The sequence below is a fragment of the Lycorma delicatula genome, chromosome 1 (assembly GCF_047948215.1).
Source record: "Lycorma delicatula isolate Av1 chromosome 1, ASM4794821v1, whole genome shotgun sequence".
In the NCBI taxonomy this organism is placed as follows: Eukaryota; Metazoa; Arthropoda; class Insecta; order Hemiptera; family Fulgoridae; genus Lycorma; species Lycorma delicatula.
Window position 1 is genome coordinate 340,780,478 of NC_134455.1, and position 18,323 is coordinate 340,798,800.

Consider the following 18,323-nt stretch of genomic DNA (forward strand, 5'->3'; position numbering starts at 1 on the left):
TGTTTAAATTACATATACACATTTTTAAAAGTATATAAAATGTTCTTTCACTAATAACTTCTGATTTTTTCATATATATATATTTTTTTGTTAATATTAAATTATTATTTATTGTGAGATTTTTTTACATTCAGAGGTTAATAATTATTAATAAATCAATATATTTAAATTAAAAAAAAAAAAAAAAAAATTAATAAAAGGAAAAAAGAAAGAAAATGTTGCAAACCAAAAAAAAAATAAACAGGAAGAAAATGTAGGAAACAAAAGAAAGAATAAAAAGATTAAGAGAGGATGATAAATATAAAGAGGAAGAAAACATTAAGACCAAGGAAAGAATAAAAAGATTAAAAGAGGATAATGAATATAAAGAGAGAAAAAATTCAAAAAGTAGAAAATGTGTACACAAATTAAGATCAGAAGAATTATATCTAACCAAAGAGCGATTGAATGAATGGCAACAAAAACAAATAAACGAAATGATGATAAATTCTCACAGGGAGAATGATGTCCAACAATATCTCAGGAGTATTGAATTAAAATAAAAGATAAGAATTTTTTATAATTTATCAAAGATCGGGCATGTATACCTTAGTATATATGTTGTTGTGAGGGTCTATTTTTCTTTTCCTCTGTAGTTAACTTTAATTTAGATAAAATTAAATAAAATCAAACTAGAAAATCCAAAAATAATACGATTCTAAATTATAATTTTCAATTAATATTAAATAATCAGATGTTTCACCAAATTTATTACATATACACATATGTAATAATGCCTATTAAATTACACATTTTTGAAAGTACATAAAATGTTATTTCATTAATAACTTCTGATTTTCTTTTCATATTTTTTTAATTTTTATTATTGAATAATTATTTATTGTAAAAATTTTTTACAATCAGAGGTTAATAATTATTAATAAATCAACATATTTAAATTAAAAAAAAAAGAAAAGTAGATGAAGGCTGATTCAAACCGATGTGCCCTCCCTTGTAAGATCCAAATATTTCATTAATTAAAATTTTATTTGGCTATAACTCTGGAGCCAATGAAAATAAGTACCACTTATGATATATCAATGTATATATATATATATATATATATATATATATATATATATATATACATTGTATATATGTACATGTTTAAATAAATTAAAAAAAATTGAAAAAAATTATACCATAAACAAAATTGTCACCTGCACGCTCTTATCCTATATCCTATATTACTAATTATGTTAAATAGCAATGTTTGTCAGCAATTTTTTTTTTGGCAGTCATGTTTTTAATATTTAATGTTTATCTCTTGTATATGAATGCCTTTGTTATAATTTCCTTATAAGACATTGTATGCTTATATTTTAAATAACTTGTTAAATAATGATATGTAATTTTAATATTATTTTTTATTTACAATTTTGTATTGTATCAAGAGTGGTTTGTTGGCTGCTTCCAGTTCCATTGACAATGGAGCAGTAAATTTTCCAAATGATTTTTTTTTTTAATATAACATTGTAATGTTCAAAAGTAATGTTGTTATGTAAGTGTTTCTTTTCTCATTTTCCTTAAATTTATTCAAGGAACCTAAGGTCACCCTATTTAGGGAATAACTGTAATGTTTAGGGAAGTATAATTTTCAAATGTATTTATTTACATTAATTTGTAATAATTTCAATATGTATATTTTTACTGTGTCTTTTAAAACTTACCTTTTGTACCGCATAAATTTTCATGCTTTTTTCTCCTTTTTCTTCTTTTGCGTTTTGAATATACTTGAGTGACTGCATCTCTACGAAAAAGTATATGTGTTATTTCATTATTTGAATTGCTGAAATTTTTTGAAGGTTCAATCCAAAATTGTCCTGCAGAAGTTTTTATATAACCTACCTAAAACATAAACTTTAAAATTTACCCTGACAAGAACCAAAAATTCAAAAACAAAGTGTTAAATATTAAAAAAAAAAAAAACAACAACAAATAAATCAAACTGCTGCCTTTTAAAGAAATAAAAAGTATAAAAATTAATTTAAATTAAATTAAATTTTTTCTGGTACAAAAATTAAGATTTCATACCAGAAAATTATTAACAAATATTACAAAACAAGATAAATATTAACTGTAAATTATACAACAGCATGCACAGAATTCTACAGGTCAGAAATTACTTCATCTGGACAAAGAAATTTGTTAACAAATAATTGTAGCACTAAAGTTTACAGTAACAATTTATTGTTCCTAAAATGTAAATCCCTTCAGTAGGTGGTTATATATATATATATATGTGACATTGGTTTTGTCAAATTTAAAATTTTTCCAAAATGCACAAAATTCCAGTGTGTTAAGATCTTTCTTTTTATGTGATGTCAAACTTAATAATTTAAATAATAATTTTAAAATAGCTATTCTTGCCTACTGTTTTTAAAAAATATAAACTGAGTTCAGGTAACTGGATTTTTAGTGATTTCAATTTTTCTTTTTTCTTAGTAAAATCTAGAGGGCTTTTCAGTAGCTGATTGAATAGGTCTGTAATAATAGTTCAATGTATTGTTTGTTTACCATGGATATACTTGCACTGTAGAAGAAGCTCTTAGTTTTAATCTCTGTAAAGAAATAGCCTTCAACTACACAAAAATAAAATGGTAGTTCTTTTGATTTTTCCTTACAGTTGGTACTGCTGCAAGCTTATTTGAGATTGAAATTTCTCTTCTTAAAAAGTATTTGAATGTTTACACGATACATAATTTCATTTATACAGAAACTAAGATCAGACATTCATATTTTGATTCCAGCTCTGCTGAAAAGTATGATTTTTATAGCTGATGATGAAATTTGAAAGTTTAGGTATTTTCATTTATTTTAATAAACTTATATGTGGATTGATACAAAATATGCAAAATTCTGTTCCTATCACAAGTATGTTCCACACATTATATGACACAAACAAGAGAGTCCATACATTTTGACTCCCAAAATATCCCTTGAGGTATGATAGCTAATTAATTATCAGTTGATTTGGCAACCACTGATCTAGAGGAATCTCAAAACTGTCACTATCTTGATTTAATAAATGAAAAAAATGAGGCAATGAACTGACAACAAAATTTGTTGTAGTTTGTACAACATGAACAATGAAAAAGCTCTAGCACTCTTAAAGCCACACATTTGTAAAATGAACTGTACCTCTGATCAAAAAGAAAATAATTTTCGATTATGTAAAACCTTTAATGATTCTAATTACTGTACCAGAAGAATGTGAAAATTTTACAATTATTTTTTATTAAAAGAAAATTTTTACCGTTATTAATGGTTGGAATTTAGTATAGCTGTAAAGAGCTAGTTGAACTGAGCAAGAAACTTGTTCGTGAGGGGTTACTTCTTCTCACTCAAATATTAGGGTTCACATTACTATACCTTCCATACCTTTAAATTGATTACCTTATCTCAAATTTAAATGACCTAAGCCTCTTCTTGGTAAGGTTTAAAATTCATTCATTTTCTACAGATCTCTGGATTCATTCATTCAATTTAATAAACCATTGTCTCTGATATTATTTACTTTGTCATTCACTGAGTATTTGAGAGTATTCATGAATATTACACTTATGACCTAACCAACTATGGTGACACTGATCTCAGGAACTTCAACTCTGTGTGCTGTAATTACTTCCAGTGATTATTAGCTAAAGTTCATATTTTACTTCAAAACAAGCAAGCAGAAATCACTATTACTTTATAAAAATAACTTTAAAAGAGTAGCTTTCTGTACTTTATTCTCTTCTTTTAATTGTTCCAATTAAAACATTAATCATTTATTCAGGGGGTATTACAGTAATTAAAAAATATTTCAAAATCAATTTTTTGAGCAATGTGAACATTGATGATAATGAATACAAAGCTTTTGTATTAATCCATTGTTTGGTTTAGTTCATAACACTAAACATAAGACAAAAACAAAACATTAACACAAAACAAAGCAAAAGTATTTGTACAATGTTTCAATCACCTTTGTGCTGAAAGGTTTCTAATTGGATGTTATTTACTATTTTTTTTATTAAACATCACAATAATACTTTCAATAAAGAAGCTTCATTGCAATATGCAGACTTTAAGGTGCACGTTGAAGACACCTGTGAAGAAATTAGTAATATACTTTTGAACAATGTATTGTAGAGTCTACTCTTTTAGAAAGATAATAGATATTCCTTTCTTTTATAAAGGAAACATATATATATATATATATATATATATATATATATATATATATATATGTTACAACCATTGCTATGATTATAGATGATCTGGCATAACCTGGAAATGATAGCCATTCTCAAGAATAACAAACATTTAATATCAGGCTTGATAAGGAAATGTAAGAGTTGAAGTTGTTTCTCACTTCTTTCTTTATCAAAAATCAGCAGTACATACTTAGTACTGAGACAAACCTTTATGGAATTCTGATAAGAATTAGTATCTTAGTACCAAGCTATTCTTTGAATGCACTTGTTGCTGCTTATTTATTTCTATCTTTGTCCTGTAAGGATTTCAGAATCCTCCCACTAAATATCTCATCTGTTGTAGGCTTAAGCATCTTTTTCATAACAACTATCACATTTTTTAACCGAGGTAAATTAAAAATTGGTAAATTATGGTATATTGTTAAAGTGGCATTTACTATGTGAGCAGGGCTGATACCCTTGTACTATCGGTAACACTGAGAAATATAATAAAAATATGAATATAATAAATATCATTTAAACAGTACCTGCTTGTGATATTTTTTACAAGAACAAAATGAGAGCTTTTATATGAAAAACCTTTATAGGAATTTCAATCTAGAAATGCAGTTATTTTAACACTCAATGTTTGCAGATTTAAAAAGATGAGGCAATGTGACAGCATAACTGGATTTATAGTCAGAGGTGATCAGGGTTGGAAGCATAAGTATCAGATGAAGGTGTACAAGAAAAATACTTATTAATACAGAGTATGTGAAAATTAAACCTCTGAAGTCTCAGAAGTCGTTAGATGGATGAAAATGACTTATACTTTTAACAGTTCTAGAGAGGGAAGTAGTAAAGTAGTTGGAAGCAAAATTAAGATGAATGTAGTGAGACTTAGAAGAATAAGAAAGGAACCATTTAAAAACAATTGATAATAAAATTTAAAAAATGCAACATTGAAGTGCAGAGATTATAAAATTATGCAGAGATTATGCAGAGAGTTTGGATAAAAGGTGTGGTTTGAACTCATTGGAAAATATTTAAAAGGTATAAACATAATAATTTATTTTTACTTACTAGCCCACTGCAAGCTGAAACAGCAACAGATGACTCAGGTTGTCCCTTGATGATTCCACGATAATGGCACATAGTAGGAAACTTTGATGATATTTCATGGGAACTTTTCTGTGATTTCATTTCAATTTTCAGATTGTTAGATATAAAACTAAAGCTAGGCCATAATTCTAAAATTTCATTTCTAGATGATAAATACAGTTTTATGCGCAATTTTTCCATACCTGAAATCTATAAATAAACTTTATAAAGGTTTTAATTATTGATTATTGAAATGAAAGTATAAGTATCTTTTTTGACAATCAATTATACTTCTTACCTTTTTTATGTTTATAAAACAAGAATGTGTAACTAATCATTCAAAGACTCAATTTGCTTCTTAATCTCTTCTGATTATTGTTCTTACAAAAAACTCCTATTGATATGTAAAAATAATTTATTACTTTCTCAATAACACCCATACACCCTTCTGTTATCTGGACTTACTTTACTATGCTAATTGAAATATATTAAATTGTACATCACTATCAAAATAGATGGTGGTGCCATCTATTACAGCTTTCAAAATACCGTCATTCTCATATTTTGTCTGAAGGTTGACCATGAAATTGATTTATATATTTTTATATACAGATTGTTTCTAAATTGGTGGGCTGGCAATACATTTTCGGATTCTTCTCGTAAAATTAAACAAAATGTATTCTTAGGAAAAATGGCAATTTCTCCTTTGTTCTCCCACTGTCCGCCATTTTGTTATTTTTATATAAAAATTTATATCTCAGCTTTGGTTTGACGAATCACATTAATATTTGATAAGCGTCTTGGTAATAAAATTTTAAAATTAGCAAAAAATCAGGACTTAAATACCTTCCCGAATTACAAAATGGCGGCCATGTTTACTTTTCAATCCGTTGTATCTCCGTAAATATTAGTTTTATAAAAATGTATGCTTTGCTAAAATATTAAGCCTTTTATTTTGAACAAAATGACTTTTTATTTTTTTAAATAGATTAACAAATAGCCGAGTTATGGCAGAAAATTGATGTAATTTTGTGTCTGTTTTCACGTCCTCCACTTTACGTTCAATCCGACTAAATATTAATTGTTTTTATTTATTGTTAATTCTTGTATTTTAAATTAGTATCAAATTAAGTAATAATTTTCTCACAATAAGATTTAATATTAAATAATAATAATAAAACAATTCATATTAATTTTTCACTTTTGAATAATTTTACTCAGCGATTGTTACTGTTGATCATGTTAACAATGTAAAAATGAAGCTTCTTTCAACAGGAATGTTGTTCAAAACTATCACAATCAGTTTATCTGGAGCGACAAGAATCCTGATGGTACCTTCCAAAATAGCCATCAACAAAGATTTTCCCTGAACATATGGGCAGGTATTTTTAATAACTATATTTTGGATCCTGTCATTCTACCAAATCGTTTAAATGGAGAAAATTATCTTGTTCATTTAACCGAAAATCTTCCACATTTTTTGGAAGACGTACGTCTACAATTAAGACGAAATATGTGGTTTCACCACGATGGAGCTTCAGCAAACATTTTAGTCAGTTGGTATCAGATTTTCTGCATGAAACTTTCCATGAAAAATGGATAGGCCGCGGAGAGCCTGTGCCCTGGCCTGCTCGATCACCTGACTTAAACCCTCTTGACTTCTACATGTTGGGCCATTTTAAACATATTATTGTTTATTCAATTCAACATTGAGGATCTTCAACAAAGGATCCAATTTCAAGAAAGTAGGAATACTCCCGGAATTTGTGAACGGTTAAGACAATATCTCAAAAAAAGACTGGAATCTTATGTAATTTCTAATGGTGGACACTTGGAACACCTTTGATAACTTTTAACAATTGTTTACTATTTAAGTACACCTAATGTTCTACAATAATTAACGTAAGATTATCACGGGTAGTTGTTTTATTTTTTAAATTATTATGTCTATTACTATGAAAAAATTATAACTTATTTGATACTAAATTACAATACTAGAATTAACAATAAATAAAAACAATTAATATTTAATCGAATTGAACGTAAAGTAGAGGACATGAAAAGACACAAAATTACAACATAAATTTTCTGCCATAACTCGGCTATTTGCTAACAGATTTAAAAAAAAAATAAAATGTCATTTTGTTCAAAATAAAAGGCTTAATATTTTAGAAAAACATAAATTTTAATAAAACTAATATTTACGGAGATACAACGGATTGAAAAGTAAACATGGCCGCCATTTCGTAATTTGGAAAGGTATTTAAGTCCTGATTTTTTGCTAATTTTAAAAGTTTATTACCAAGACGCTTATCAAATATTAATGTGATTCGTCAAACCGAAGCTGAGATATAAATTTTTATATAAAAATAACAAAGTAGCGGACAGTGGGAGAACGAAGGAGAAATTGCCATTTTTCCTAAGAATACATTTTGTTTAATTTTACGAGTAGAATCCGAAAAAGTATTGCCAGCCCACCATTTTAGAAACACTCTGTTTATCGTATCTTCCTAAATTGTCTAATCCCTTAGTATTTATATTCATATTAAATTTGTATTTTTATAATTGTCCTAATATCAGATATTGTTTATTCTTAATCAGATGATCAGATGCATTAGAGAAACCCAGTTTACCTTTGTTACAATTTCTAAAATGTTCCTAAAATCTAGCCTTAAAGGATATATTGGTTAATTCAATGTTGAATTGAATAATAGACATATATATATATATATATATCTAAAAAAAAAACAGAATATATTTTCTCTAGCATCCCATCTGTGGAATGAAAAAAGATCAGTTGTATCTATATATTTTGAGAAACCAGTGGAATCTTGTGGATTCCAAGAATCTAAATTATACAATTCTGTTTAATATTTCTTCCATTAACATCTGTTCTGTACATAATATACGAGTAGCATTAATACAACTAATAAAATTATATCTTTAAGTCATTTAAATCACTTATATTTATTTATTTTTAATTTTTCAAATATAGTAAAATTAATCGTTTTTTTTTTTTTTTTTTTAATAAGCCTATACTGAAATTCAAAACATGGACCTATTGCATGGCAGAAAATATCTTTTTAAACAGAGGAGTAGAGTATTTTTTCTTTTTTGGCCAACAGAATTGCTGATAATGAACTATTTGCTGTGAAATGAAGAGTCTGGAATAAGATAATTCTGTATCTGTTTAGGATCTTGCGAGTTACAGTTACGATTTCAACACTTATTTATGATGCACTTTTAACTGGGTCTGAAATCTTGTTTTTATTTATATTCTTGAATAATTGTGGTTCAATTTATCATATTGTCTTGTCAATGTCAATCTAAAAACGGACAAGAACTGATGTGCTCTAATGGCGATTGTTTTAATCTCGAAGTAAACTAAAAAAAAATGGAGTTTCATATTCATAAAAAAAATCATTGAAAATAATGCTGATTACTTTACTTACTTATGTTACTACCTTTATGTTACTTGGAAATTACATTAAAATATTTATTTTTATTTTTTAATGTAAAAATAATGAAATTTATTGTGAGACAAAGTGCTGTATAATCTCTAAAAAATATAAATAAAAAGTGAATAGCGATAATAATAGTATTAATACTGACATCTCTTCGAAATCTATTACGGTAGTCTTCTGTTACCATTTTTATTTCAGTACCGTTTGCTAAAATTCGTTTTGGTATAACAACATCATAATCTGATACTGATCCTGAGTAAAGAGCTACAAAAAAATCAAAACATAAAAAATTGATATTTCAACATAAAAAAATGATTTGTGACTATTTCTAAATGTTTTTCTTTATCAGTAGGTGAACGATAACTACATGAGGGTGAATAAGAAGGTGAAGAGTATTTTTATATCTTTTCATCAAGGATATGGCGTGGAACGCAAGAATGGCGAGAGTTTCAATATTTCTACCTACATATCGCAGAACCTGGACAATGTCCCTTACTGCTGTATTTTTCTATAATCGGGCGTGTTTCATGAGTTTTATTAAGTGGCGGTTATAAGTTTTAAGTTTTATTTTTGGACGGATTTGGTGATTTGCGTTCCGATCCGTGTGGACCAGCGTTTTGAATTGATTACTGGGTCTGATCGTGGAAGCTCAAACTTTTTGAACCTGGTGCTCCCGACGTGATTCCCCTTCAGTCCGTCCGCTGAAGTCCTTTCGGTGCTAGCACCATATGGGCTAGCAGGAATACGCCAAAACGGGGCCCTAGTTCTTTGGAGGGAGCAATGCACCTCCTTCTCCGGAGGGAGTTGCATGTGTTAATTGAATTCGTTATGGTATCATAGAAAAATTCATAAGGACACAAGTTAAAACCCATAAAATTAAAGAAAAAATAATTTTTTATAAAATATAACAAATTTTAAACAGAGACAATTTCATTTCTTGGTGGAAAATAGTGTTTTAATAACTTAAAAATGTGTGTTCTATGGCTATGAATCGACTTATACATTTTTACTGCAAGTAAAAAAAAAAAAAAAAAAAAAAAAAAAAATAGCCAAATCTCACAATGAAAATATTGTATTCTCACAGCGATTCATTTACTGATCACGTATTTTAACTTTCATAAAAAAGTTAGTTTTAGATGTAGTTAATGTTAAGAATAAGGGATTTGCGACACCTTTATACATGTTTGCAGAAATATTAAAATGACGCGTTTGGGAACATTCCCATCATCAGATTTATCCGATTTTTTCATTCTATAGAGATTGTTACAACGTTAAGACATATTACAAATAAATAAATAAATTAATATATATATTGTTCCATGTACAATTTAACGTTACAAATAATGCATATGCGATCTTAATGGTGCGCGTCTCAGTAGTTTAATGAAAAACAAAATAATGAAAGAAAGACATTGACCGGTTTTTTAGCAAAATAAATTTAAAAAAATACAGAAAAAATTGAAAAACAAAGCAAGACGGAATCCTCTGGAAAATAATATTTAAGATAAACTTATTTGGTATCATAAAAAAAATCATAAATATGAAAACTAATGAAAATTAAGATTAAGATTTGGCAGAACCATTCAAAACATTATGATAAACACAGCTTGAAAACGTGAACTGATACGACTAAGGAATTCGTGTATTGTAATTATCCAAATTTAGGACTTCCAGATCTAAGCACTAAATTTAGTGCCTCTTTCTGAATTTATCAAAACAATTTTTCTTTTAAAATTTCAAAATGTTTTTAGACTAACCGGTCAAAGTAAAACTGAAGAAGCCAAACTATGATGTAAACGGTATGAAAATTTGATTATATGTCTGGGAAAATATAAATTTGATTATATATATTTGTTAAAGGTCAAAGTAGAAGTAAAAAATATTATCAATGAAAGGTCAAAGGGCATAGAATAAAGTTCAAATGTCAATATTAAAAGTTAAAAATTTAGAAATGGACTATTTTGGGAAAGAACATTGATTATTTATTTTTTTTTCTTAATGTCGATTATAATTTTGTATTATCAGATGGAGTTTAAAAAAAATTAAACATTTTTTCAGCCTTTATTCTTTTGTGTCGTGTTGTAATTTTTTATTGCTCCTGGCGCGAAAGAATGCACTTTTTTAACGTTATAATAAATGAAGGCTATTTATTATATTATCTAAAAATCTTATTTCTGATATTTTTCTGCATCGTAGGAGTTATTCTGTTTTTATTTCAAATGTACTTATTTTAATTGAATTCAATGAAAACGGATTCAAATTAATTGAATTTAATGGAGTTCAAATAAAATACACACTACCTAACACTTTTTATGTTGTGTGTGTGTATATAACATGTTTATACACATGTCGATAATACATTAATATGTATTGACATTTGAATAAATGTGAGCGGAAGTATTATCCTTTTTTTTATTTTTAGGTGACAATAAACTGCAAGTAAAACTCAAAGGTATATTAGCGTTTAACAAACATTTCTTTTTCGAAAATTATTTTACTCTATTTCTTTAACATCAGGCAGACTTTTTTTATTAGCATTGCCCTTTTGAAAAACGTTTTCATTATCCTCACTTTCAATTAAAGCCAATAATTGTACAAACTATCACAATGATTAGCGGAAGTTTAGTCCACACAGTAAGGTCCACTTACGCTGAGGTTCACAAAAAGTCCAATGTCCACTGTTTTCTTTAGCCATTTTATTTAACGTCCACTGATATTTTTGTGCACCGTTGGTTTTTGTCCGCTTTCTTTTAGTCCACACAGATTTATGTCTGTTTTCAGTCCACTGTGAGTTATAATGTCAAGGGAGGCATTGTTACTATTATTGGAAATTAAAACATTGCTTGTCCATTTTGCTAGATGATTTCATTTTGGAAAAAATTTATAAAATTATGGCATACTTGATCATCTTGGAATGTAATCACTTATCAGTATCGGTAATTACTTATCAGATAATACTTCAGAGGATGAATGAGGATGATATGTATGAGTGTAGTCTTGTACAGTCTCAATTCGACTATTTCTGAGATGTGTGGTTAATTGAAACCCAACCACCAAAGAACACCGGTGTCCACGATCTGTATTCAAATCCGTGTAAAAATAACTGACTTTACTAGGATTTGAACGCTGGAACTCTCGATTTCCAAATCTGCTGATTTCGGAAGACGCCTTCACCAATAGGCCAACCCGATGGGTTGAACCAAACGTCCTGGAAGCATCACAGTATATAGAAGTTTTTCTTTCACTGAGTTTTATACGATCATAGTTTGGATTTCACGATTCTAGTCCCCGTGTAGAGAATCTTTATTTATACATATTTATACATTACTGATCACGTCAGGAATGGTAAATGTGCTATTGTTTGGGGAAAAATAAACTACAACAAACAGTATTTTTCCGGTTAAATCAAGGAAAACAACTGATAAACCTTGATCAGAACAGCATTTCAAAGTACAAAATTAATTAATAAATAACGATATTATTATAATCTATTACTGAATAAATATAATAGCCATATGAAATGCTAATAATAAATAAATATTTGCAATAAATAATAAAAAAAGCTTCATTATGAAATAATAATTTTAAAGACGTTGATTAATAAATATTTGGATACATATTTACGGAAACGTTATATAAGAATGCAAAAATTCAGTTTTATTTAACTTATATTATTTAGAAACCTCATCCATAGAATATTTAGATTCTGTAAAGAAATCTTTTAAACTTTGATTTTAAATATTTCAGAAGTATTTTTAGATCGTTGGTTGATTTATTAAAAACAAAAACTGATGCGATGTAATGTTCTTTCTCGTAGACTAAAATACTATAGCGTGTAATGAAAGTATATTTGTTGTGTGGTTTGATAAAGTCAATATTGTTACTTTTTAGAAAATACTTTATAAATGAAGTTGTCAAGAATGTTAACGATTATAATTTATTAAACATCGGCCTATACGAATCATAATTATCGGCAACCAACAAAGATCTAACATCTATGTACCCTGAAAACTTGATTTAACTTTTAAAACAATCTCATTGCCCCGGTTAATTTATAAGAAATACGAATTAAAATCATTAATAACTCAGTCCAAATCAATTCGATCAGATTTAAATTCGAAGAGGGTGACTACGGTGAACTAAAGAACGTTATGATTTTTACTCGCTGTGAGAAAAATGATTTTTATTATTTTGATTTATATCATGGAAGTTTAATGGGCTATTCCATACCTGCAATTGTACGAATAGAAACGCCTTGTGCTGCAGTGGCCCTTTCACGAGTTTTATTTAGGGGGATAACAAATAATTACATTAAATTAAATTTTACGGGGTTACATAATTAATTCATTGTGAGAAACATTAATGGACAAAAAAGAAACTACAACAGTAATTTCCCGGTTAAATGAAGGAAAACAACTGATAAACCTTGATCAGAACAGCATTTCAAAGTACAAAATGAATTAATAAATAACGAAGTTATCATAGTCTATTACTAAATAAATAAAATATCTATATGAAATGCTAATAATAAATAAATATTTGTAATGAATAATCAAAAAAGGTTCATTATAGAATAATAATTTTAAAGACGAGATTACGTATTTAGATTATTTGTTTTTTATTTTTTTAAATTAAAAATGTTTTTTTTAGATTACGTATTTAAGCGTGTATATTTACAATTATAAATATTGTTTAACTGACATTTGCTATTTGTTATTTTGGATAAATTAAGACCTATGATTATTAATTTATATTTAGAATTACATTTAGTAGGCTTTGAGATAAATTATAAAAACATTGATATACTTCTGATTTGGAGGAGGGAGGAATGTATCTTCAAATAATCTTCATAACCGTTTTGAGGTAGGTCATTAAACTTATGGAATTGGCTGCTATGAACTTCTCACCGCTATCAGAACTCCCCCACCTCTTATTTTAATGGATCGAGCAATATTTCTATCTTTTCGATATACAATGTATAACCATAATAAAACAACTCACGATCTTTGATATCAGGTTGTAAAAACGTTCAGTTAAAATAATAGGTGAAGAGAATAAAATGTAGCAACTTCGTAGCAGAATCTACGGTGTAGTGATAGCTTTAAGTCAAATCCAAGTGGACAAAGAAACACTACTTCTAGGTATTGTCTGTCCTGTCAGGAGGGGTATCCGGAAAAACGGAAGATACAACTACGGTCGTTATAAATACATTGCAGAAATAACTATTCTTCTTGTTCGTCATTCCGTGCCACCCACCCTCACTACCGCTCCCAACATGTCAATCTTAGCTCAATGTGCAACCTTAGCTCATAACAGGAAGATGCTTTTATTGTTTTAGAACACACATCTTATTTTAAAATGTCCTCAAGTGAAAATGAAGGGGATGTTAAGAACACTGCCGACAGATATTTACTCGTATTCGTCAAATTACTCGCAGAACACTCAATATTGTTTGAAAAGTTAAGAGCTAAAAACTATATTCAAGATATAAAAGCTAATCTTCATTAATAGCTAAAAGCTATTAATGAAAAAAGAAGGCATGGAAATATGTATGTAGCATATATTCTCACGGTACTGGGATTAAAATCTCAGCAGCTCAAATGAAGAAAGTACTACAAAACATGAACACCAAAATAAAAAAGAAAATGGATAAAAAACAAAGGGAAATAAAAACATCGAACTTAAAGATAGGGAAAACATGTTTTTATCAATATTGGATGAAACAGAAAATCCAGTTTTCACTAAAATGCCTGGTAGTATTTTCGTCGAGGTACTACAGCGAACCGAAGATAACAGCTTTGTATCTAATAACAAGACATTGCTCGCTGTCTACCTTCTACTTTAGAATTTGGGTAAACTCACAAATGGGCGAGCTACGGACAGTTGGAGACCTTATATTTTCCTGTCGCTCTTTGTACCTCTTAGCCGCTTCTGAATCGGTTCCTGAGAACTACAGATCACGGTCCTCGTTCTGAAAAGCGCAAGCAGAACTAAGGAGTATTCCCTGGCTTGAAAAGGGACTTACGATCATCAAAAGGTCGTTGCCACCTTTCACCGCGGTGAGGCGGGTACACGTCGCAGTAATCTGTGCCTTAAACCTCCGTGCCCTAGGAGCTAAGTAGAGTCTATATATGATGCTATATTGTAGCCGCAGTCTGGAATCAAGAAACACTCGAAACTAGCGGAAGGTCCACACTCGACCGACTAGTCCAAAAATCACCGATAACAAACTCAAAAGCCACAGTATCTCTAGACGCATCAGAGGGACCAGAGGTAAGGCCTAGTCGACAGTCAAAAATTGGCGCCGCGCCAAGCAGTGGGTCGTGATTGCGATTGACATCAACAGTGCAACCAGTAAAGAAGTTGGTTAATTTTGATATCAGGATATAATTTTAATCTTATATATATTTATTTCGTGTTTTATACGTATTTTTATTATTCTTATTATTTTTAAGAAACCAGTAACCATAATTTTGTAAATAGACTGTTCTATAATTAGACTATACAATATGTATTCTAAACAATCAATTTAAATTCAACATGCAACATATAACATTACAAATGATAAAATATTAATTTTTTTACACTGACGATACGTAAATTAAATGAAATGCATCTATTTCCCCGCTTCTATTCCTCACGAAGTTTTGTCGTATTATTTTCATATATTTCTCTGCCAACCTCCTCTTAATGGTACTCATCTTCCTCTTCACCACCTTCTTCCAAGTGCAGGAATCAAATAACAAGTGTTTAAAGGTGTTTGGCGACATTGTGAAGCACAATATAACTCACTATTAGTTAAGTACCCTTTCTACTAATACTTGCACGCATTTTTCAAGAACTGAGAACTTCTGTTTGAGCTGACCAAACACTCTTTAAATTATTACTCTTTCCGTAATGTGTTTGCTGTTAAATCGGCGTTGAATGTCGCGTTCAGATGTCTTGAATGGTGTGATCAGCCACGTAGATATACTACAGCCGGAATCGCCTAGTAAACAAACAGTGCCGTCATATCAGGAGGTTGTGTCCTGAATACCTTTCCTTCTTCACATTATTTCATGTTGCACAGAGCCGAGTTACTTGGCGCTAATGCTCGTAAACAATACTTCTGCATCACACGTCGCCTGAACATGTACACTGTCATTGATGATTTTTTTATTTCTATGTGGATGCAATCTAATGCACCGAAAACAGTCTGCAAATGGTAGTGAATTTGCAACAGTAACTTTGCATTATTCATCTATTGTGCTGTACTGGAAAAATGGATCCAGTTATAAGCTTTTACAAAAATATGACCCATAACGTTGTTAATATTTTTACTCACTGTTGATCGATCTACTCCAAAATATTTTGTCACTCTACTTCGAAATCCAGGATAATGAAAAATATTTCCATGTGATTTTTTGAGATTAGCGCTTTTCCTCGGATTTCACCGCTATTTGGCATGAATTCTGAAGTTAGAAACTCAATAATTTCAGCCTCAAAACGTATCAGTTCGTTGCATCTACTCATAATTATTCTTTTTTTTATGTTTTTTCCTTCTTCACATGCATGAACATCGCCATTTCGAAAACAACTGACTGACGTTACTAATAAAGTAGGGTGTGTCCTACCTTAGACTCCGAAATAAAGAAACTGAACATTTAAATATCTTTACTTTATTTACATCAGAAGTGAAGTTATAACTACTTTTCCGGAAAAACGAAGTTGTAACTATAAAGGGTAGTTGTAACTTACTTTCATTTATTTTAAAGGAAGTTATAACTGAGAAATACGTAGTGGTAGCATCAACTCCTTTTTAACCGTCTTAAAAAATGTATGTATTCGCCGTATATATATTTTTAAAATATTTATTCACGTATAACGTTTTTCCTATTAATCCGATTAAATAATCTGTTCCAATCGACGCTGCTGCTTTTCGTGATGGTACCATGATGTTGAAAAAATTCTTTAGACAGGAAAAATCGGTCTGAAAATTGACAAAAAGAACTTTTAGCCGTCCGGCGGTTAGGTAGAGACAGTGGGAATCCTGATATTCTATATGCATACATCACCTTAGATGATGTTATATGATCCTCTGTAGGACAGATAACGTGAGTTTCTGCACAAGATATTTAGTACCATAAATAAAATTATAAAAAATCGAGATATTTTGTCATAACTTTTAAACCTTTCATATCCAATAAACATTACATATTTTTGTATATATTGCATCGATAGGGACAGTGGGAGTCTTATAATTATATATACTTGCATCACATTATACGGCGTTGGCGTCGGTTAAATTTTTTTTGGAAATAATTATTATTCTGTTTATTCAATAAATCCTAATCATTATCTAAAACTTGTACTAAAAATTCTTGTAACTTAGAGCGTAGACGAAACACATTCTGATAATAAATGCCAAATGAGTCATTATAAGACTCTATTATAACAACTCAAACATAAAATACACAAATACTTTAAAACGTTTTGAATGTCATTTCTGCACAGCACTTATCACTGGTTTTATCTCATCCCCACGCACAAATGTCTCCCCGTTATTGACCCAAATAAATTTTATCCAGCATTTTTTCTCACCTTCCTTACATTAGAAAGAAGTTTACTTCTAGTAAAGATAAGATTCACATTTATATATATATATATGTTAGGTAACCTGGCAATGCTTCGCTTTTGTTAAATTTGAGTATATATATATATATATATAAATTAAATGAACACAATTGAAACTTTGATACCAATTATAGTTAACATTAGATATTTACATATAATTATTATTTTTATGTTTTAGATTACATAAATTGTAATATGTACAAAACGTCGAGTATTTTGTCGTTCTGGTGGCATTTTTAACAACAGTAAAATGCAATTCCAACAGCAGAGTCGGACAGACAGAATGTAAAATAATCGTAGTTAAGATTTTTTTTTGTTTTCCGTAGGAGGAGCAAAAAGCTCTGCCAGCCGTCGCCAGGCCCGCTCTGACGGCAAGTGCGGAGCTGTTACCCGCTAAAAAACCTCCCCCTCTCATCAAGCAGCGGACAGACACATGGTATGTATACACAGCCCCCGCGCAACCGCCCGGGTGCTCTTGTCATCGAATTAGAATGGCCAGAGCGACGTCCCCAAGGGATCATCGGTGAACGACGACACCGAGGAGCCCCCGCCGCCCACCCCCTACGGCTGGCCACCTATAACCCTCCGGCATAGGTCTCTCCGTCTTAGGGAACTGCAGTCTTCCAGTCTGCCTGCCCCTCTCCTCCGCTCACCACTGCCTTTTTTCTAATTATGGCTGACACCGCAGTCGTCACTCTCGTCCAAGCATTTCTGTCAGCCAGCATCACACTTATTACATTGTCCACGTTTATTGCGCCGTGGCTCATCATAGCAACCCTCAAATCTCTCCACCTCGTGCATGAAAACAGTACGTGTTCTGCCGTATCCTGCTCCACACAATCATAGTAGCATCTCGTGGTTCTCCTACTCATACGGTACAGGTAATCATTAAAGCATCCGTGCCGTGATAGAAACTGGGTGAGCTCGTAAC

The 18,323-nt window shown here is 29.8% G+C and overlaps 1 protein-coding gene across 4 annotated transcripts in view; it reads right to left on the reverse strand.

Annotated features, from left to right (window-relative positions):
- Positions 1–18,323, reverse strand: part of LOC142334335 (A disintegrin and metalloproteinase with thrombospondin motifs 12-like) — a 134,795-nt gene that overhangs the window by 69,828 nt on the left and 46,644 nt on the right. For 3 of the 4 annotated variants that reach the window (XM_075382300.1, XM_075382299.1, XM_075382298.1), the window contains exons 3-5: positions 8,928–9,043; positions 5,298–5,525; positions 1,710–1,887 (exon numbers count right to left, since the gene is read on the reverse strand). In XM_075382300.1, the coding sequence (XP_075238415.1) occupies positions 1,710–1,887; positions 5,298–5,525; positions 8,928–9,043 (522 nt within the window). The remainder of the gene's footprint in view (positions 1–1,709; positions 1,888–5,297; positions 5,526–8,927; positions 9,044–18,323) is intronic. The other variant, XM_075382301.1, reaches the window with a different exon arrangement.